This window comes from Schistocerca piceifrons, chromosome 2 (genome assembly GCF_021461385.2).
Source record: "Schistocerca piceifrons isolate TAMUIC-IGC-003096 chromosome 2, iqSchPice1.1, whole genome shotgun sequence".
NCBI classification, from domain to species: domain Eukaryota; kingdom Metazoa; phylum Arthropoda; class Insecta; order Orthoptera; family Acrididae; genus Schistocerca; species Schistocerca piceifrons.
The window spans coordinates 796,167,018-796,190,474 of record NC_060139.1 but is presented as its reverse complement, the minus strand read 5'-3'; the positions used below and the strand labels follow the sequence as shown (position 1 = coordinate 796,190,474).

Genomic DNA, 23,457 nt, shown 5'->3' with positions numbered 1-23,457 from the left:
CAACTCATAGAAATACCCGGTTGTAACACTTAGTAGAAAGATTAAATAGAATGATCGCATAGGTTCAGTCGTAGGTATAGCAAACGGCAGACTTCGCTTTATTGGTAGAGTTCTAGGGAAATACAGTCAGTCTACAAAGGAGGTTACTTACAAATCGCTCGCGTTTCCCATCCTGAAATATTGGTCAAGTTTATGGAACCCGTACCAGATAGGACCAACAGGGGATATTGAACGTATACAGAGAAGGGCAGCACAGATGGTTACAGTTTTATGCGACCGTTGGGAGAGTGTCACAGAAATTCATAAGAAACTGAACTGGTAGACTCTTTAAGATAGACGTAAACTGTTCCGAGAAAGGCTACTTACAGAGTTTCCAGAACCACCTTTCAGTGATAACTCTGGGAATATACGACAACCTCCTACGTATCGCACCAGTAGAAATCGTGGGAACCAAATTAATTACAGGATGCACTTTTTTTCTTTATTGTTATTTCATGCCCCTGCCCCACACTGGCAGGGTAGGGCTGACAACGGCACAACCCGTCGCTCTTCAGCCCAGTGGCATACAAACAATAAAAGAGCAAACTCATACATAAAAAAGGGAGGAAAAAGGGGAATATAAAAATACATTAAATGGAGATAATGGAAGTTAAAATATACACTAACACGGGGACAGTTAAAGTCGACATACATTTAAAATAACACAGTTGGCGATTAGTGGGGCACTTAAAATACACTGAAGTCACACAAACAAGTTAAAAGTCAGGATGCACAGAGGCATTTGAACTGTTGTTTTCCCCGTGGTCCTTACGTGAAAGAGTCGTAAAATCCGATACATGAACTTCACAGTGGCTGGCAGAGTTCAGGTGTAGATGCACATGTGTTTAACAAGAAGTAACATATAAAATATTAAACTGAAACTTATTGTGACTTATTTTCTCTCCGGATGGAAGGAAAACGAGTTTTTCACGCTTCAGCAGCTATTAGTAGGCACAAAGTTTCACAAAGGACTACTACTATGCCATCTGGTGGCATAATGATAAATTATTGGCACTTGTCAACAAGATTTTTCAATCGTGTTGACTTCGTAGTATATCTATTTTTAAACCCGGAAAATAAAATTCTCTTCATAAAATGTTATTTTACATATTTCAATGAATGTTTCAGACTGAAGTAGGGTTCTACAAATATCAGCATCCAAGCACAACATTGAGTGAAATGAAAAACAAGAAAATATTGCAGTTCAACTAACGAGGAAACATCACCCACTCGACTTCACATTTTAAGGAGAAGAAGCCTACTTGCAATCGATTAAACACGAAAGTCTGGACCATAATTTTGATAATATGCAGTAATGACTTTCTAAATGTACAGCATTTAAACGTACGCGGTTCCCTTCGTTTGTTAATGCAGCAGCCTGAAAGTACTATACAGCATAATGAATAAGTGGATTGTGAAACGCTGTTTCGACACTGATAACATGCTTTGTTCATTGTGTCTAAGTGCGCTGTTTCTAACCTGTAGCTGGCACCAGAGATCTGTTTGCTTTGAACATTTTTATGTTGCGATTCACAAATGCAGTGTAAATGAATGAAATGATGTTTCAATTTAATGGTTCAAATGGCTCTGAGCAAGCACTATGGGACTTAACATCTGAGGTCATTAGTCCCCTAGAACTTAGAATTACTTAACCCTAACTAACCTAAGGACATCACACACACCCATGCCCGAGGCAGGATTCGAACCTGCGACCGGAGCGGTCGCGCGGTCCCAGACTGAAGCGCCTAGAACCGCTCGGCCACAGCGGCCGACAAATACTGTTTCATCAAAGAAGTAACTTAGCGCTATTGAATTATTTACATGGTTGTTGTTTGCTATTTTCTTTCGATTTTAAAGCTGGCACTGTTAAAGTGAAGTTCATTCGCAGGAAGTGCGCTATTTTTCAGTACGATTGGAATGATTAAATCATAAATACAAATAATTAGCTTCATTTCATAGTTATTCTTCAGTTACTTAGGTTTATTAATTTTGATTTTAGAGCGTAAGTAGAGCTGCAGAATATCAATACGAGAATATCGTTAAAATAATATTGAACGTATATATGCGTAAGGTTGACAATTTAAGTACTCGCTATTTCTGGTGTAGAATAACATGTTTTCGAAAGATTTCAAAGCTCGTTGGGCAGATATATCCACCTTCCACCTCCTGCCTTTCCACATCCCCAAAGAGGTCCCTGGTTGTCAAATGGTTCAAATGGCTCTGAGTACTATGGGACTTAACATCTGAGGTCATCAGTCCCCTAGAACTTAGAACTACTTAAACCTGACTAACCTAATAACATCACACAGATCCATGCCCGAGGCAGGATTCGAACCTGCGACGCAGCAGTTGCGCGGTTACGGACTGAAGCGCCTAGAACCGCTCGGCCATCCCTGGTTGTCACTCCGCTGTACAGTACTTCAGGCTCGGGCATTAAGTGGCTGTAGTAGAGCAGAGCAAGTGACAAACAACCAGTCCCCGCGAAGATGGCTGTAACTGCATAATATCAGAGTTATTGTGGTGTCATAGATCGGTACCACTCCCACCTGTGTCTCACAGTTCGCAATAGAAATGCACATTTCTGAGAGGCACCGATAGTGGATCTGGCGGATCCAGTGCTGCGCAGCCACTGCGCCACACCTTCTGCAGCTTCGACTACAAGTGCCCTCTGTCGCCGTGATATAGGATGGCTGGCGGGAGCTACACACCAGTCTCAGTCGCAGTCTTCGGCAGCCTTCAGTCTTAGTCAGTCTTCGACAATTAGTAGCTCGAATAGTTCAGAAGGTAGTTCAAACCAGTCACGAACAGCTGAGGCCTGGTGCCATGACGCCTTGTCATCCGCAAAAGTTCCATCGTTGTTTGGGAAAATGAAGTCCATGAATGGCTGTAAATAGTCTCCAAGTAGCCGAATGTAAACTTTTCCAGTCAACGATCGGACTAATTGGACCAGAGGACCCAGTCCAATCCACATAAACACAGGCCACACCATTATGGAGCCAAACCAGCTTGCACAGTGCCTTGTTGACAACTTGGGTCCACGGCTTCGTGGGATCTGGGCCACACTCGAACCCTACCATCAGCTCTTACCAACTGAAATCCGGACTCATCTGACGAGGCCACGGTTTTCCAGTTGTGTAGGGTCCAACCAATTTGGTCGAGGGGCCCAGGAGAGGTGCTCCAAGCGATGTCGTGCTGTTAGCAAAGGCATTCCCGGTGTTCAACTGCAAAAAATGGTTCAAATGGCTCTGAGCACTACGGGACATAACGTCTAATGTCATCAGTCCCCTAGAACTTAGAACTACTTAAACCTAACTAACCTAATAACATCACACACATCCATCCCCGAGGCAGGATTCGAACCTGCGACCGTAGCAGTCGCGCGGTTCCAGACTGTAGCGCCTAGAACCGCTCGGCCACCACAGCCGGCTGTTCAACTGCTGCCGCAGCCTATTAACACCAAATTTCGCCGCATTGTCCTAACGGATATATTCGTCGTACGTTCGACTTCTGCGATTATTTCACGCTGTGTTTCTTAGCACTGACAACTCTACGCTCATACCACTGCACTTGCTCTGTAGGTGAAGGCATTCAACCACTGCATTGTTCATGATAAAATGTAATTCCTGAAATCTGGTATTCGCGGCACACTCTTTACCCTGTAGATATCGAGATACTGAATCCCCCAACGATTTCCGAAATGGGATGTCTAGCTCCAACTACCATTCCGCGTCTAAAGTCTGCTACTTCCCGTCGTGAGGCCTTAGTCATGTCGGAAAACTTTTTGTATGAATCACCTGAGTAAAAATGACAGCTCCGCCATCGCACTGCCCTCTTGTACCTTGTGCACGCGATACTACTGCCGTCTGTACATGTGCACGTCGCTATCCCCCGTCTTTTTGTCACCTGAGTGTATACTTCAAACACGAGTGAAGCACCCAGAAGACATTGTCGGATGGAAATGTAACTTCGTGTACGTGCACACTACCAGCAGGTATGTAAAAGATTAAGCTGGCCGGTGTTGCCGAGCGGTTCTAGGCGCTTCAGTCTGGAACCGCGCTGCCACTACGGTCGCAGGTTCGAATCCTGCCTCGGGCATGGATGTGTGTGCTGTCCTTAGGTTAGTTACGTTTAAGTAGTTCTAAGTTCTAGGGGACTGATGACCTCAGATGTTAAGTCCCATAGTGCTCAGAGCCATTTGAACCATTTGTAAATGATTAGACTTACAATTTTCTGCGACAGCTACAACGGTCTCCTATGTGCATTAGCGTAGTTCGTGTTTAATATTGTTCCCACGGATGGTGTGGCATACAAGGGGCGTGAAGAGCGTCAGACTTTCAATGATCACTGACAAGTGCACGGAGATGCTGCGTACACATGTGAGATAGCGTTATCAGGACCTTCCACAGTTTTAGAGGTCCCTCGATGTGGGTGTCCATTTGGCCGCCTGGTCGAATGGTGCACTGTCTGGCCCGATGTTTGCAGAGGGAGCCTCAAACTGCACTACGCTCTTTAGATTGTTTTTTGTAATAACTGGACCTTATTGCTTTCCATTCTATTGTAAAGTGACTTCGCAACGCTTGGAGAAAGCCATAAGTTAAATAAAACTCCCGATTACTTTATTTTCGTGTTTGCAGCACCCTGTAGTGCACCTCTCCATACCGTTGTGTACGAAGTGATAAACAATAGTTATGGCCCAAATTATCGCCTGGAATCGGTTGTTGTGGCTAATATCTAGCAAGAGTTCTTTTTTTGCTTTTTTTATTTCAGTCTCTGATCACAATATGAATTCTTTAGACGATGACCGGTTTCAGTCATCCTCAGATATTTTTTACACCATGTCCTAAAGTGATACGGCCATAATGGCATCGTCAAAACATAAATATAATCAGCATGGCATCGTCACATCGATTATGTCGCAGTTGGTGAGTTCTTTTTTTACTTGAAGATGAGGTCGAGTTGGTCATGATTCCTTGTAAGTAGGATATTTCTGTGGACTGGACTTTATTAGCCAGTCCAAAAACGTGCATTTCCAGTAGGTCACTATGCACGTAAATAGATAAACGCTCTTACAGAACTGTATTTTGAGGACAATCATGACCCCAAGGCCCCCTCCCACGCTTCCCTACCCCCGAATTGGACCCTCACATGTAACGAGTGCAGCGTTGCTTTTTAGCCGTAGTCACTTACCTGGTTTCTCCTGCAGCGTGAGAACGCTTCCCTCTTGCTGTAGCGTAGCAACTAACCTCTGAGGCAGGTACGCAGGTCCGCAGCTGTGCAGAGAAGGCGGTGCCAGGCGGGCAGCGTAGCAGCCGACCTGCAGTCGCATTGGAGGGCGCAGAGTCGGCCACACAGAGGACGAAGCCTCTGCAGTCCGCGGGCACCGGCCACAGCCCGGGGCCGCCGGAGCACAGGGCCCCACTGCGGAAACAGAGCAGCGTCGTCTACTTGGCGTCGCCTCGTGACTGGGGAAGGCGTGCGGCATTTGGACAGGAAAGCTGTGGACGTAGGAGACCACTGGGAGGGAGAGAAGAGGAGGCATTTATCCCCTCCTGGTATGTGGAGGATGTAGTGTTTCAACGTCTGGAGCTGCACCACTACAGGTCTTGCTGCCATCACGATGTATGATAAAGTAAATTTGTTTCATGTTCAGCGCGGAGCCTTGGCATCAGCGAATGGATCTTCCGGAGCGATTTGAGGTGCTGCAAGAAGCTACCGTCGACGAGTGTAAACATGCCGCTCATACAACGATGTATCAGTTCGCTTTCAGTCACGTTTACTTGTACACCTTTGTTAAATAACGTAACACTTTTGTAAGCGGCAGTAGACTGTACACAGGGTGGTCCATTGATCGTGACCGGGCCAAATATATCACGAAATAAGCGTCAAACGAAAAAATTACAAAGAACGAAACTTGTCTAGCTTGAAGGGAGAAACCAGATGGCCCTATGGTTGCCCTGTTAGATGGCGCTGCCATAGGTCAAACGGATATCAACTGCATTTTTTAAAATAGGAACCCCATGTTTTTATTTCATATACGTGTAGTACGTAAAGAAATATGAATGTTTTAGTTGGACCACTTTTTTCCCCTTTGTGATAGATGGCGCTGTGATAGTCACAAACATATGGCTGACAATTTTAGACGAACAGTTGGTAACAGGTAGGTTTTTTAAATTAAAATATAGAACGTAGGTACGTTTCAACATTTTAAATCAGTTGTTCCAGTGTGATAGATGTACCTTTGTGGACTTATTTCTGAGAACGCATGCTGTTACAGCGTGATTACCTGTAAATACCACATTAATGCAATAAATGCTCAAAATGATGTCCGTCAACCTCTATGCATTTGGCAATACGTGTAGTATTTCAACGTCTGGAGCTGCACCACTACAGGTCTTGCTGCCATCACGATGTATGATAAAGTAAATTTGTTTCATGTTCAGCGCGGAGCCTTGGCATCATTCCTCTCAACAGCGAGTAGTTCGCCTTCCCTAATGTCCGCACATGCATTGACAATGTGCTGACGCATGTTGTCAGGCGTCGTCGGTGGATCAAGATCGCAAATATCCTTCAACTTTCCCCACAGAAAAAATCCGGGGACGTCAGATCCGGTGAACGTGCGGGACATGGTACGGTGCTTCGACGACCAATCCACCTGTCATGAAATATGCTATTCAATACCGCTTCAACCGCACGCGAGCAATGTGCCGGGCATCCACCATGTTAGAAGTACATCGCCATTCTGTCATGCAGTGAAACATCTTGTAGTAACATTGGTAGAACATTACGTACGAAATCAGCATACATTGCACCATTTAGATTGCCATTGCTAAAATGGTGGCCAATTATCCTTTCTCCCATAATGCTTCACCATACATTAACCCGCCAAGGTCGCTGATGTTCCGCTTGTCGCAGCCATCGTGGACTTTCCGTTGCTCAATAGTGCATATTATGCCGGTTTACGTTACCGCTGTTGGTGAATGACGCTTCGTCGCTAAATAGAACGCGTGCAAAAAATCTGTCATCGTTCCGTAATTTCTCTTGTGCCCAGTGACAGAACTGTAAACGACGTTCAAAGTCGTCACCATGCAATTTCTGGTACATAGAAATGTGGTACGGGTGTAATCGATGTTGATGTAGCATTCTCAACACCGACGTTTTTGAGATTCCGGATTCTCGCGCAATTTGTCTGCTACTGATGTACGGACTAGCCGCGACAGCAGCTAAAAGACCTACTTGGGCATCATCATTTGTTGCCGGTCATGGTTGACGTTTCACATGTGGCTGAACACTTCCTGTTTCCTAAAATCACGTAACTATCCAGTTAACGGTCCGGACACTTGGATGACGACGTCCAGGATACCGAGCAGCATGCATAGCACCCGCCCGTTGGGCATTTTGATCACAATAGCCATACAACACGATATCGAGCTTTTCCGCAATTGGTAAACGGTCCATTTTAACACGGGTAATGTATCACGAAGCAAATACCGTCCGCACTGGCGGAATGTTACGTGATACCACGTACTTATACGTTTGTGACTATTACAGCGCCATCTATCACAAAGCGAAAAAGTGATTCAACTAAAACCTTCATATTTCTTTACGTGCTACATGAATACGTATTAAAAATGGGGGTTCCTATTTAAAAAAACGCAGTTGATGTCTGTTTGATCTATGGCACCGCCATTTAGCGGGCCAACCACAGCGCCATCTGGTTTCCCCCTTCAAGCTAGACGAGTTTCGTTCTTTGTAGATTTTTCGTTTGATGCTTATTTCGTGAGGTATTCGGCCCGGCCACTATCAATGGACCACCCTGTGTACACTAAAGAGCCAAAGAAACTGGTACACCTGCCTAATAATTGCGTAGGGTACCCCGGGAGCACGCAAAAGTGAAGCTACACGACGCGGCATTCACTCGACTAATGTCTGAAGTAGTGCTGAAGGGAACTGACACCTTGACTCTTGCAGGGCTGATCATAAATCCGTAAGAGTAAGAGGGGGTGAAGAACAGCATATTGCAAGGCATCCCAGATATGCGCAATAATGTTCACGTCTGGGGAGTTTGGTGGCCAGCGTAAGTGTTTAAACTCAGAAGAGTGCTCCTGAAGCCACTCTGTAGCAATTCTGTACGTGTGGGGTGTCGCATTGTCCTGCTGGAATTGCTCAAGCCCGTAGGAATGCACAATGGACATGAATGGACGCAACTGATCGGACAGGATGCTTACGTACGCGTCACCTGTCAGAGTCGTTTCTAGACGTATCAGAGATCTAATATCACTCCAACTGCAAGCGCCCCACACCATTACAGAGCCTCCACCAGCTTGAACAACCCCTGCTGACATGCGGAGTCCATGGATTCACGAAGTTGTCTCCATACCCGTACACGGCCATCTGCTCGATACAGTTGGAAAAGAGACTCGTCCAACCAGGTAACATGTTTCCAGTCATTAACAGCCCAATGTCGGTGTTGATGGGCCCAGGTGAGGCGTAAATCTTAGTGTCGTGCAGTCATCAAGGGTACACGAGTGGGCCTTCGGCTCTGAAAGCCGGTATCGATGATGATTCGTTGAATGATTCACACGCTGACGCTTGTTGATGACCCTGAATTGACATCAGCAGCAATTTGCGGAAGAGTTGCACTTTTGTCACGTTCAAAGGTTCTCTTCAATCGTTGTTGGTCCCGTTCTTGCAGGATCTTTTTCCGGCCGCAGCGATGTCGTAGATTTCACGTTTTACCGGATTCCTGATATTCACGGTACCCTCGTGAAATGGTCGTACGGGTAAATCCCCACTTCATCGCTGTTTCGGACATGCTGTGTTTCATCGCTCGTGCGCCGACTATAACACCACATTCAAACGCACTTAAATCTTGATAACCTGCCACTGTAGCAGCAGTAATCGATCTAACAAGTGCGCCAGGCACTTGTTGACTTATACAGGGGTTGCTGACCGCAGCACCGTATTCTGCCTATTACATGTCTCTGTATTTGAATATGCATGCCTATACCAGTTTCTTTGGCGCTTCAGTGTATCATGATCTGTATCATGTTCAACGCGGAGTCTTGGGATCAGCGAATGGACCTTGTGGAGCGGTTTGTCGGTTTTGAGGTGCTGGCCCAAACTATTGCCGACATGCAAGGTAACCATACTCGCAAGAAGATGCGTGTCGCTGAGTAAAGATGCGCTCATTGTTATTAAAACTGCAGAAATGAAAGAAACAGATAAGTGGTCATACAACGATGTTTCAGATCACTTTTAGCCACATTTACTTGTAACGTTTGTTAAATAACGTGACACTTTTGTAACTGGCAGTAGACTGTTTATCAAAGTGCAATGAATTCTTGTGATTTGTTGAACGTTACTCAGTGGTCGAGTGATGAATTTTTTCTTGAAGATCTTTTACCTGCAATGCTTAACATATGATTACTAGAAGAATAATTCCGAAACGCATTAATAATGCTCAGTCAAAATGTTTTGCCAATACAACGGGTGAAAGCATAGTGCGGAGTGAAAAACAACGAAAAAGGGGAGGAACATGCAAAGGAAGCAATAACAACAGGAATCCATTCACATATAAAATTGCCACATACAGAACTGAATCGATTATTTATGAAAGGGCTCTTGTCACGAAAAGTAAACTGTTAGGAAATTAAAAAAACTGTTTATTTTCCTAATATTACTAAATACAACAGATTAGTTATTTTAATTCTACTAGCTGCTAATAATAACAATGATTAAAGAAAATTATGTTGTTTATGTTGCATGATAGTGCCTATCAAAGTTGTCTGTCAAGAGTCCTTTCATAAACAAAGGGCTACAAACGCCCATTCAACGAGACAAAAGTACAAAAAAAAGCAATGATTGATTGAGACTTTATGAAGGCTATTTATTTTACATTATACATTGTATACACAACTGAGATTGGCTGTAACAGATACATGAGAATGGGTTTTTAACAAACGCAAATTAACATTAAAGTCTCATATCATTAAATTTCACAGTTCTTTTTCAGCTTTAGGCCACTCAATCACCTCGTCATAAAAAAAAAAAAAAAAAAAAAAAACACGTTCCTCAGGGACGAATTGAACAAGCTTCTTTATATCATCCATTTTCTTTATATCGTTAGGTATTTTCAGTGTATGCTTTGTGTAGGGGTAGAGAAGTGCATGATTGTGTTGGGATAGCTAGTTTGAATGTGTTATAGAGGATTCCACTAATAAAAGCTGATACTGTTATTTTCCTTTACTTGATTTCTGGAACGAGAATTCATGGTAGTCAGAAATAGTAAAATATTCTCCCTTTCCCTTCTTTCCGGATTTGGTTTCTTCTGAAACAGTACATTTTCTATAGAACTGAGGCCACCATTTTTGAAAATACAAAATATTTTCTGTTATTATCTAATCAACATTAAACTTTCCCTGTACCGTGCACGTTAATATCATTTCACATACTTCTTTTATTGTGGAACATAGGTCACATTTCCTCAATTTTCTTTTGACAAGGCGAAAGACACTGTTACAGGGCGGTGAAGAATAGTCCCTTATGGGCAGTCTGTACACAGTCTTTTTGAATCTTCCACTGACTGTAAGAGAAAATAGGAATCTAATCATTGTGTGATTTTTGTTTTGACCTGCACAGTTATCACTGTAAAGGTAAAATTCATCAACATTTTCTGGTATATAATCATTGATATACTTCATTAGAAAAGAGCAAACTTCATTTCTGCCCTTTCCTGCAACTCTTTGGTGGTAGAAGTAAAAGGATGCTGTGTCAGTACTGCTGTTGTGGATACAAAATGGATAAACTGACAGCTACCTAAGGTAACAGACACCCTGAACTGGAATTGTGGGCAAAGAAATGTTTTCCATGTAATCAAAACACAGCAGCTTATGTCTGCAGGGAGACAAAATTCTACATCGCGCAGCGTGGGGCTCGAACCCACAACCCTGAGATTAAAGAGTCCCATGCTCTACCGACTGAACTAGCTGGGCATTCTGGGATTGTAGGCGACGGATTGCACCTCACAAACTACTCTTTTGGGTGGGGTAGACCCTTATAGAATCTCTCCATGCTGTTTAATGTTTATCTGGCGTCACACACGTCACGTATTTCAGTTTTATTGCTATCATGTTGGGCACAATATTGTTTTGTTTCACGTAGCGAAGTATAAAATTTGTTACCCCTCCATTTATGCAAGAGTAACTGTGCAACAGCTACTCGTTTTGCTGTGTCATTAAGGTGAGGGTTTTTGATTCGCGTATTAAGCGTCTCACACTCACAGCAGGTGTCAATTTGGAGCCTTCCAAACCAGTAGTTAAAATGTTCGTTGAATACCTTTTACATCACGACCAAGATATTTTTCTAAAAACATATTGTACATTTTCTTTATGTTAAGCATTGCGTCCAAATAATGTATTTCTTTCAACTAGTAGTGACTAGTTTCTAGGGGGAATGACTTAATATGGTCTTTGATTTGGTCAGTATAATCTTGTGGAAAGGTCTTACGGTTCTTCTGTTGTCCTCTCAAATCTCTAGACGACTCACCTTTTAAAATTAGCTCTTTCAGTCTTCTAACTTTTTTTTATCCCTTAAGGCATAAAAACTCAGAAACGCCTTTTTGCAAACCTTAACTCGTTGTTCAACACCCATAACATGAAACGTAAATGAGCCCATATGTTCAACAGTATGCGAAGGCTTAGTAAACTCCTCTACTTTGTCATCTGAGGGGTTAGGTTTCAACCTAGGCCTTCTACTTTTCACTGGCTGGGCATCTGTTCATCATTAATAAAATAAGTATTGTTCATCTTTGCTTGCGAAGCTTCTGCCTCTGCTAAGAGTGTCAATTTGGTCCTCATCAGAAAACATGTTGAAACATTTCATTCTGCACCTACAAAATGCAGGATAAGTTAGTCCCATTTCTTTTAAAATCAGTTTTAAAATGTAAGACTTGAAGATATAGGCTACGTTAGGGCACAACAAAACTCAATAAATTGAAGCATAACCTACAACACGAACCTACAGAACTGTCTAGATCTAAGGTATTTCAAAATAAATAAATCAACTTACGAGTATGGTGTCGCTGTTTTTCGTGCTTGAGAAACATTCTCTTTATAATTAATATACTCATCATCACGGATTCTTCCTTTTTTTTTAGACGATTTACTTTGTAGTTCTCGATCTTGCGAACTCCTCTTTTACGTCTATTACCTTCCATTACGTCATTATCCCCCCCAATGAACCATGGACCTTGCCGTTGGTGGGGAGGCTTGCGTGCCTCAGCGATACAGATGGCCGTACCGTAGGTGCAACCACAACGGAGGGGTATCTGTTGAGAGGCCAGACAAACTTTTGGTTCCTGAAGAGGGGCAGCAGCCTTTTCAGTAGTTTCAGGGGCAACAGTCTGGATGATTGACTGATCTGGCCTTGTAACATTAACCAAAACGCCTTTGCTGTGCTGGTACTGCGAACGGCTGAAAGCAAGGGGAAACTACAGCCGCAATTTTTCCCGAGAGCATGCAGCTTTACTGTATGACTATATGATGATGGCGTCCTCTTGGGTAAAATATTCCGGAGGTAAAATAGTCCCCCATTCGGATCTCCGGGCGGGGACTACTCAAGAGGACGTCGTTATCAAGAGAAAGAAAACTGGCGTTCTACGGATCGGAGCGTGGAATGTCAGATCCCTTAATCGGGCAGGTAGGTTAGAAAATTTAAAAAGGGAAATGGATAGGTTAAAGTTAGATATAGTGGGAATTAGTGAAGTTCGGTGGCAGGAGGAACAAGACTTCTGGTCAGGTGAATACAGAGTTATAAATACAAAACCAAAATGGGGTAATGCAGGAGTAGGTTTAATAATGAATAGGAAAATAGGAATGCGGGTAAGCTACTACAAACAGCATAGTGAACGCATTATTGTGGCCAAGATAGATACGAAGCCCACACCTACCACAGTACTACAAGTTTATATGCCAACTAGCTCTGCAGATGATGAAGAAATTGATGAAATGTATGATGAGATAAAAGAAATTATTCAGATAGTGAAGGGAGACGAAATTTTAATAGTCATGGGTGACTGGAATTCGTCAGTAGGAAAAGGGAGAGAAGGAAACGTAGTAGGTGAATATGGATTGGGGGTAAGAAATGAAAGAGGAAGCCGCCTGGTGGAATTTTGCACACAGCACAATTTAATCATAGCTAACACGTGGTTCAAGAATCATAAAAGAAGGTTCTATATATGGAAGAATCCTGGAGATACTAAAAGGTATCAGATAGATTATATAGTGGTAAGACAGAGATTTAGGAACCAGGTCCTAAATTGTAAGACATTTCCAGGGGCAGATGTGGACTCTGAAAACAATCTATTGGTTATGAACTGTAGATTAAAACTGAAGAAACTGCAAAAAGGTGGGAATTTAAGGAGTTGGGACCTGGATAAACTGATTAAACCGGAGGTTGTAAAGAGTTTCAGGGAGAGCATAAGGGAACAATTGTCAGGAATGGGGGAAAGAAATACAGTAGAAGAAGAATGGGTAGCTCTGAGGGATGAAGTAGCGAAGGCAGCAAACGATCAAGTAGGTAAAAAGACGAGGCTAATAGAAACCCTTGGGTAACAGAAGAAACATTGTATTTAATTTATGAAAGGAGAAAATATAAAAATGCAGTGAATGCAGCAGGCAAAAAGGAATACAAACGTCTCAAAAACAAGATCGACAGGAAGTGCAAAATGGCTAAGAAGGGATGGCTTATCTCACTAGGGGTAAGATAGATACTGCCTACAGGAAAATTAAAGAGACCTTTGGAGAGAAGAGAACCACTTGTATGAATATCAAGAGCTCAGATGGAAACCCAGTTCTAAGCAAAGAAGGGAAAGCAGAAAGGTGGAAGGAGTATATAGAGGGTTTAAACAAGGGCGATGTACTTGAGGACAATATTATGGAAATGGAAGAGGATGTAGATGAAGACGAAATGGGAGACAAGATACTGCGTGGAGAGTTTGACAGAGCACTGAAAGACCTGAGTCGAAACAAGGACCGGGGAGTAGATAACATCCCATTAGAACTACTGACAGCCTTGGGAGAGCCAGTCATGACAAAACTCTACCATCTGGTGAGCAAGATGTATGAGACAGGCGAAATACCCTCAGACTTTAAGAAGAATATAATAATTCCAATCCCAAAGAAAGCAGGTGTTGACAGATGTGAAAATTACCGAACTATCAGTTTAATAAGTCACAGCTGCAAAATACTAACGCGAATTCTTTACAGACGAATGGAAAAACAGGTAGCAGTGGACCTCGGGGAAGACCAGTTTGGATTCCGTAGAAATGTTGGAACACGTGAGGCAATACTAACCTTACGACTTATCTTAGAAGACAGATTAAGAAAAGGCAAACCTACGTTTCTAGCATGTGTAGACTTAGAGAAAACTTTTGACAATGTTGACTGGAATACTCTCTTTCAAATTCTGAAGGTGGCAGGGGTAAAATACAGGGAGCGAAAGGCTATTTACAATTTGTACAGAAAGCAGATTGCAGTTATAAGAGTTGAGGGGCATGAAATGGAAGCAGTGGTTGGGAAGGGAGTGAGACAGGGTTGTAGCCTCTCCCCGATGTTATTCAATCTGTATATTGAGCAAGCAGTGAAGGAAACAAAAGAACAATTCGGAGTAGGTATTAAAATTCATGGAGAAGAAATAAAAACTTTGAGGTTCACCGATGACATTGTAATTCTGTCAGAGACAGCAAAGGACTTGGAAGAGTAGTTGAACGGAATGGACAGTGTCTTGAAAGGAGGATATAAGATGAACATCAACAAAAGCAAAACGCGGATAATGGAATGTAGTCAAATTAAATCGGGTGATGCTGAGGGAATTAGATTAGGAAGTGAGACACTTAAAGTAGTAAAGGAGTTTTGCTATTTGGGGAGTAAAATAACTGATGATGGTCGAAGTAGAGAGGATATAAAATGTAGACTGGCAATGGCAAGGAAAGCGTTTCTGAAGAAGAGAAATTTGTTAACATCGAGTATAGATTTAAGTGTCAGGAAGTCGTTTCTGAAAGTATTTGTACTGAGTGTAGCCATGTATGGAAGTGAAACATGGACGATAAATAGTTTGGACAAGAAGAGAATAGAAGCTTTCGAAATGTGGTGCTACAGAAGAATGCTGAAGATTAGGTGGGTAAATCACGTAACTAATGAGGAGGTACTGAATAGAATAGGGGAGAAGAGGAGTTTGTGGCACAACTTGACAAGAAGAAGGGACCGGTTGGTAGGGAATGTTCTGAGGCATCAAGGGATGACAAATTTAGCATTGGAGGGCAGCGTGGAGGGTAAAAATCGTAGAGGGAGACCAAGAGATGAATACACCAAGTAGATTCAGAAGGATGTAGGTTGCAGTAGGTACTCGGAGATGAAGAAGTTTGCACAGGATCGAGTAGCATGGAGAGCTGCATCAAACCAGTCTCAGGACTGAAGACCACAACAACAACAACAACACGTCATTATCACTCTCTGACAATTTTAGGAGCACACGAAATCTTCTTAATAACTCTTAAATTAATTTTATGTTAAAGATATCACTTGAAACTAACCTACAGCAATAACAGTCACAATGAAAAGAGAGGAACAGAACTAAAAACTACACAGACTAGTGAACAGAAACAACTAGTTACTTGACCACTGCTGCCAACCGTGCTTTAATTGAGAAAGAGCTCTTGTCATTAACATGAGCCCTTTCGTAAATAACCGATTCAATTTTAAGGAGACTGGACTTCATCAAGGCAGTTAAAGGGCAATCACTACGCAGCAGTTGAAGCCAAGATCCCATTGAAATCTTGCTTTCACAAAACAAACTACAGCAGAGGAAGCATCTCCAGTTTAATAAGGATGTGGCTAAACTACGGGAATTTTCCAAGCCATCTGTACCGCCTCGGTCTTCGTGATGCACCTTATTGTCAGTGTAGAAATTAAGTAGTTGCTCATGTGAACCTCCTACTATTTAACTATATATGACGGTAGTATCTGTTCCAGAAGGAACAGTTACCGTAGATGACCATGAAGCTTTGCTAGAAATGAAATGATAATTAAATGGACACCCTAGCTGCAAACAGGCGTTGATGTACTTCATTGGGGACATGTTGAAAATGTGTGCCCCGACCGGGACTCGAACCCGGGATCTCCTGCTTACATGGCAGACGCTCTATCCAACCTAGCCACCGCGGGCACAGAGAATAGTGCGTCTGCAGGGACTTATCCCTTGCACGCTCCCCGTGAGATCCACATTCCCAACATGTCCTACACCACTACATTCGTAGTGCGCCTAATACATGTTTGCCCATCATACTCATTACTCGTGGCAGATTAATCTACCAAGTCCCGTACGAGTTCGGCTTCCCGGCCACTGGCCTTCTTGTGCGAACGCACACGCTATGCCCGAACTCGTACGGGACTTGGTAGATTAATCTGCCACGAGTAATGAGTATGATGGGCAAACATGTATTAGGCGCACTACGAATGTAGTGGTGTAGGACATGTTGGGAATGTGGATCTCACGGGGAGCGTGCAAGGGATAAGTCCCTGCAGACGCACTATCCTCTGTGCCCGCGGTGGCTAGGTTGGATAGAGCGTCTGCCATGTAAGCAGGAGATCCCGTGTTCAAGTCCCGGTTGGGGCACACATTTTCAACATGTCCCCAATAAAGTACATCAACGCCTGTTTGCAGCTTGGGTGTCCATTTAATTATCATTTCACTCCAACTATTTGTTTGTCCCCCTTAGGGAATCACCAAGAGGAGCTACTGAGTAATCCGTGACGGAAAAGTGTACCTCTCCCAGTGTCTAATAGCACTCACTTGGGATCAGGAGTAGTTTCCATTTACGAAATAGTGATAAATAAACTCAACAAAAGTGCATGTTCACAATAAGAAAAGTCCTACGTACATTCATAGAAAAATATAACATCAATGAATGAAAAATTGTGATTTCAGTGCTTATGATATGTCAGCAATAATTATTGTATTACTATTATAAAAATTGAATCCACACACTCATTGTTATTGTACGACCACCCGAGCACCTTAATATTGATATTCTTAATGTATATTTTATATGAGTGATTGTATGGCAAAAGACCAATAAAGAACTAATAATTTACGTTGACTTTAATTTTCAGCAGCAGATATTAAAATGTGACATAAAAGGTCTACAAGCTATATGTTACTGTTATTACGATGTGTAACTATCAGAAAGAATTTAAAAACGCTGAGAATATATCAAGAAGTTGCGCCTGAAGCCTCCATGCCTGTGCTCCACTCGTTTACGATCTCCGGTTCTCATAGTAACGCATTATACAACAGCGAGGTACAAGGTGACAATTATTGAACTGTACGACATAAAACCATCATAGCCTCTGAACGGTTTGCGTTAGGACGTACAATCACCACGTTTGGCCGCGGGGCGTGATGGGAATTAGTATGCGCTATATGGTTTAGTGACGAAGCCCACTTTCATTGGATGGCTTCTTCAATAAGCAATATTGGCGCATTTTGGGGACTGAGAATCATTTCGTGATCGACTAGTCTCTTCATTCTCAATGGGTGACTGTGTGATGTGCAATGTCCAGTCACTGAATAATCGGTGCGATATTCCTTGATGGCACGGTGATTACCGATCGGTAGCTGAAGGTTCTGGAAGATTATTTCATCTCCATTATCCAAAGTGACCCTGATTTCGACAAGATGTGGTCCATGCAAGACGGAGCTCGACCCCATCGAAGCAGGAGAGTGTTTGATGTCCTGGAGGAGCACTTTAGGCACCGCATTCTGGCTGTGGGGTACTTAGAGGCCACTGGCATGGGCTTCGATTGGTCGCCATATTCTCCGGATCTGAACACATGCGACACCCTTTTGTGGGGATATATTAAAGACAAGGCGTACAGCAGTAACCCCAAAACCACTGCTGAGCTGAAAACAGCCATTCAGGAGGTCATCGAAAACATCTATGTTCCGACATTTCGGCGGGTCATGTAGAATTTCGCTATTCGTGTGCTCCACATCATCCTCGATGATGGCAGGCATATCGAACATGTCATAACCTAAATCTGAATATCTGTAGTGAAGTTTACATGTTGAATAAAGTGTGTGCACGCCTTAGTTTGTAACTAATTTACAGCATTAACTGAAAATTTCTAATTGAAAAATATCAGAAGGAATGTGCCCCCTTTTATTTAAAGACTTTCGCAGGTCGAACCTGCACTGATCACTAATTTTTCGGAAACAAAACTCATTTAACAAAAGCAGAATTTTACGAAGATAATGTACACATTCACACAAGGTAATAACATTATAATGGCAGATTGTTTATTCTTTACGATTTGTCGAGCTTTCCTAGAAATGGTTGTAATTGTATTAAACAGTAGACTAAGCAGTGCTGAATATGACAGGAAATGCTGTGGTTTTAACAATCGGTAAATAACATGTGTTTGTTGGTTGCTGGGCTACTCGTGAGAAATTGTTCGGTGAAGTTTTTGGAGCTGCGCTGCGCGCAAGGTGGATAGGAACTTTTCCACGATTTTGCTGAAATAGTCTCCATTCTTTTCATCGTCGTTCCCTTCCGCAGCCCTTTTCGAGTTACAGAAAGAAACTTCCAGCAGTCGGGCACGGATTCCACCTCCAAATAACCATGACTGCTGTGCGCTGTCCAACATCTGTGCCTAGTTCTCACAATGGCTACCCTTCCTCCTATTGCACAGTTAAATCACAGCAGTAGTTTACCATTTGTCTAGGAGAGAGGTGAAAAAGATCGAAAAAGTATCCTTTACAGGATTTGAGGCTTCGTCACACTAAGAGGTGCAACGCATGACAACATGCAGTTATGCTACGTCAGTCTTAGGACTGTTAACAGTCGGTTCTGTCGGCTAGTTTCGGGATTGTTTTGGGGGGTTTGAATGCTGAACATCGGTTTCACTTTATCCAAAAAATCCAAAAAAGTAATTATTGCAACACATTTTTTCAACTTTAATTATGCCACTCGACATTAAAAAATATTGATTATTTGACGACACTGTTGTGTAATTTGAAGCACACTCTGACTTCATCGTATTTTTAGTATGGCGGAGAGTATTTTAATCAGACGGACGGGATAGGGAGCCTATTAGCTCCATTTATAACCAAACTGTTTATGGAGTACTCTGAGGAAATCGCCCTGGACATGGCTCCTGCAATGTCTAGCTGCTTTTATGGTTGTGGTCGGCGACATGTTCGCTGTCTGATCTCACTGACATGAAAAGCTGGGAAAATGGTTCAAAAATTGTTCAAATGGCTCTGAGCACTATGGGACTCAAAACTTCTGAGGTCATCAGTCCCCTATAACCTAGAACTACTTAAACCTAACTAACCTAAGGGCATCACACACATCCATGCCCGAGGCAGGATTCGAACCTGCGACCGTAGCGGCTGGGAAAATACACTCCCGGAAATTGAAATAAGAACACCGTGAATTCATTGTCCCAGGAAGGGTAAACTTTATTGACACATTCCTGGGGTCAGATACATCACATGATCACACTGACAGAACCACAGGCACATAGACACAGGCAACAGAGCATGCACAATGTCGGCACTAGTACAGTGTATATCCACCTTTCGCAGCAATGCAGGCTGCTATTCTCCCATGGAGACGATCGTAGAGATGCTGGATGTAGTCCTGTGGAACGACTTGCCATGCCATTTCCACCTGGCGCCTCAGTTGGACCAGCGTTCGTGCTGGACGTGCAGACCGCGTGAGACGACGCTTCATCCAGTCCCAAACATGCTCAATGGGGGACAGATACGGAGATCTTGCTGGCCAGGGTAGTTGACTTACACCTTCTAGAGCACGTTGGGTGGCACGGGATACATGCGGACGTGCATTGTCCTGTTGGAACAGCAAGTTCCCTTGCCGGTCTAGGAATGGTAGAACGATGGGTTCGATGACGGTTTGGATGTACCGTGCACTATTCAGTGTCCCCTCGACGATCACCAGTGGTGTACGGCCAGTGTAGGAGATCGCTCCCCACACCATGATGCCGGGTGTTGGCCCTGTGTGCCTCGGTCGTATGCAGTCCTGATTGTGGCGCTCACCTGCACGGCGCCAAACACGCATACGACCATCATTGGCACCAAGGCAGAAGCGACTCTCATCGCTGAAGACGACACGTCTCCATTCGTCCCTCCATTCACGCCTGTCGCGACACCACTGGAGGCGGGCTGCACGATGTTGGGGCGTGAGCGGAATACGGCCTAACGGTGTGCGGGACCGTAGCCCAGCTTCATGGAGACGGTTGCGAATGGTCCTCGCCGATACCCCAGGAGCAACAGTGTCCCTAATTTGCTGGGAAGTGGCGGTGCGGTCCCCTACGGCACTGCGTAGGATCCTACGGTCTTGGCGTGCATCCGTGCATCGCTGCGGTCCGGTCCCAGGTCGACGGGCACGTGCACCTTCCGCCGACCACTGGCGACAACATCGATGTACTGTGGAGACCTCACGCCCCACGTGTTGAGCAATTCGGCAACGTCCACCCGGCCTCCCGCATGCCCACTATACGCCCTCGCTCAAAGTCCGTCAACTGCACATACGGTTCACGTCCACGCTGTCGCGGCATGCTACCAGTGTTAAAGACTGCGATGGAGCTCCGTATGCCACGGCAAACTGGCTGACACTGACGGCGGCGGTGCACAAATGCTGCGCAGCTAGCGCCATTCGACGGCCAACACCGCGGTTCCTGGTGTGTCCGCTTTGCCGTGCGTGTGATCATTGCTTGTACAGCCCTCTCTCAGTGTCCGGAGCAAGTATGGTGGGTCTGACACACCGGTGTCAATGTGTTCTTTTTTCCATTTCCAGGAGTGTACATGTATGTGAGACCGAAACGACTGGTGTATAACACTACTCGCTTGCGGCTAAGAAAGCGCTCAACCAGTTCTTTCCTGTTCGCTGGATTGGATGTGAAGGCCTTAACAGCTGGCCTGCACGTTCGCCTGATTTCATACCATTTGACATTTTTCTCTGGGGTAAACTCACATATGATGTATATGCACAAATTCTGACAACTCCGGAGGTTGTACTAACTGCAAACGTGTATTGTAATAGATGGTGGGAATTTCAAAGAGTTGATGATGTAAATAGAATTTCAAGGCAGTCTTTATGACTACATTCTTTCGTGATTTTCTTTTTGTTGCTGTTGCTGATGTAATTTTGAAATGTAAGTGTGTATCATGACGCTAAACTCAGGACACGAAATCATTAACAATATTTATACTTCAGTTTTCTGTTTCAGAAATCCGTAGAATTTTTTATGTGCAATTTTTCGAGAGGTTTCCCTTGGCCGCAAGGGAAATGCCGGAACTTTGTCCGATTTATTCCCAAGTGGGACTCTTCCTGTCCCACTATCACCTAGCTTGATATCTGGCTGAAAACGTACCGGATCGTAAAGAGTTCACTGTGGTGTTCATGCTGCCTTGAGTGGGATGGTTCTGAGCGTCAGAAGGGAGGCCGGGTAGAAATGAAAGAGAGAGTTGAAGTAAATTCTTGACTATACTCTCACAATTCGGTGTGTATGAAGGTTCGCCTCGGGCACGGAGGCGAAGGCTTGCTACCAATCTAGGAGTTGGGCTTAAATGAAGGAATATGTAAGAGGAGACGTGGCGGTTCAGTCTACGTGTCTGATGGCCGGTCCTGAGGAACAAACGCTCAGAGACCTGCGGCACGAGGCTAGAACTTAAGAGCACCTGCTCTGAACAAAGGGTGGAACTAAAGAGAGGAAGGAGCAACTGCTCTATTCATCCTGGAGTCTCCAGCGACCACATACGTAATGTGCCACCCACGCACCCTACTGGTTAAACAGTGACGTGGTGACACCAGTCTATTCAGCAGAGACACCAGAAAAGTAACGTAAGGTTGGATTCAGAAAACTTTATTAGACTGAACCGCTTCTGTCCTGAAGGGATAGCCTGGGATGACATATAGGCATTGTAAGACTCACACTGGTAACTCGGTTGAAAAGTATAAAAGAGATTTCGGAATAAAATTTTCCGTAAGCCCCCAAATATTTCTGCACTAGCGATGGCAACTTGCGCAGGGAAGTAGAAAATAGAAAGTATAAAAAAGTAAATAAGCACGATACAACAAAGAACTCAAGAACAGGACAACTCTGGTCAGAACAAAGAACTCAAGAACAGGACAGCTCTGGTCAGGGTTTTCGGAGATTTATTCTGGCTGAAAGGTGAATAACACAGCTGTTAACCAAATTGCTTTCTATTAATTCCTAATTGGGAGCATACTCTTCTCTTCCCCCTTTTAGCATTACCTCTCAACACAGTAAAGGTGCAAAACCAATCCCAAACGACGGCAAAGAGCATTTCTGATACCAAACAGCCCGGCCTCGTCCCTAAGAGCAACAGAATGAAGCGTGGATAACAAAAGAAGAAAAAGACGAAGAGCAGATGCAACACACGGCGACCAAGTCACCGAATTTACTGCTACATAACAAACTTGAAGATACACATGTCGACCCTAGGTCCTCATATCTTTATCTGGGATAAATTGTTAAGCAAACATATTAAAAGTAAACCCAATATCTTAGTTTCGATCAAGGTTTCGGGAACGTTTTTCGTGAAGCAAGTGACAGATCTGGAAACCCTCTCCCACATATCCCTAATTGTGGGATTTATCGAAAAAAAAAGAAAACACTAGGAAACGTTTGTGAGGGGGCGGGGGTGGGAGAGGGATTACCGTGCAACACATCCCGAGCAGGTCTTTGGGCTTCACTGAGTTATATAGACGAACAGGTTTACCTACGCACACTACTCATTATACAGGACGATTCAGCTAAAGTGTTCAAATAATTCCGGAATTAGTTAAGATTAAGAAATCGCAATTCTGTCTCCACTCTACACCTAGATGAATAGAGAAAAAGTCTTGGCTAAATGACGTTTAGTCTCTTTTCATAAGTGTGTTAGTTACACTTTTTCAAATGAAATTATAGTAATTGTATTTGCTAGTATTGCAGTTCTAGAGAGATGAATTTAACAGCGTTTCACTCTTTAATGTACGATTACTACTTTCGGAGTAATTACAATGTTTACAACTTCTAATTTATCTGTTTTGAACACGAAACTGACTGTTACCTTACGCATAAATTCGTAATTTCATATCCATATAAGGAAATACATCAAGTTGAATAAGGACAAAACAGTGTTGCACTGTCGCAGTACCGATATAAAAGCGGTGCATAAAAAATGTAGCTTTCATATTATTTGTCGTTCACGTGTATCGAGTGCTGGCCAGAAGAAACGCGAAGAGAAGAGCTGAGTTCTACGCACAAAGATACCCCCGACAGACGGTATCCAACAAGAATGACAATTCATGGAATGTGCGACAAATTGTTT

General features: G+C 43.5%; 1 protein-coding gene across 3 annotated transcripts in view; it reads right to left on the bottom strand.

Moving 5' to 3' along the window:
* The window catches only part of LOC124776395, a 201,011-nt gene that overhangs the window by 124,659 nt on the left and 52,895 nt on the right, over window positions 1-23,457 (bottom strand). For all 3 annotated transcript variants that reach the window (XM_047251368.1, XM_047251369.1, XM_047251371.1), the window contains exon 3: window positions 5,283-5,457. In XM_047251368.1, coding sequence (XP_047107324.1) covers window positions 5,283-5,457 — 175 coding nt within the window. The remainder of the gene's footprint in view (window positions 1-5,282; window positions 5,458-23,457) is intronic.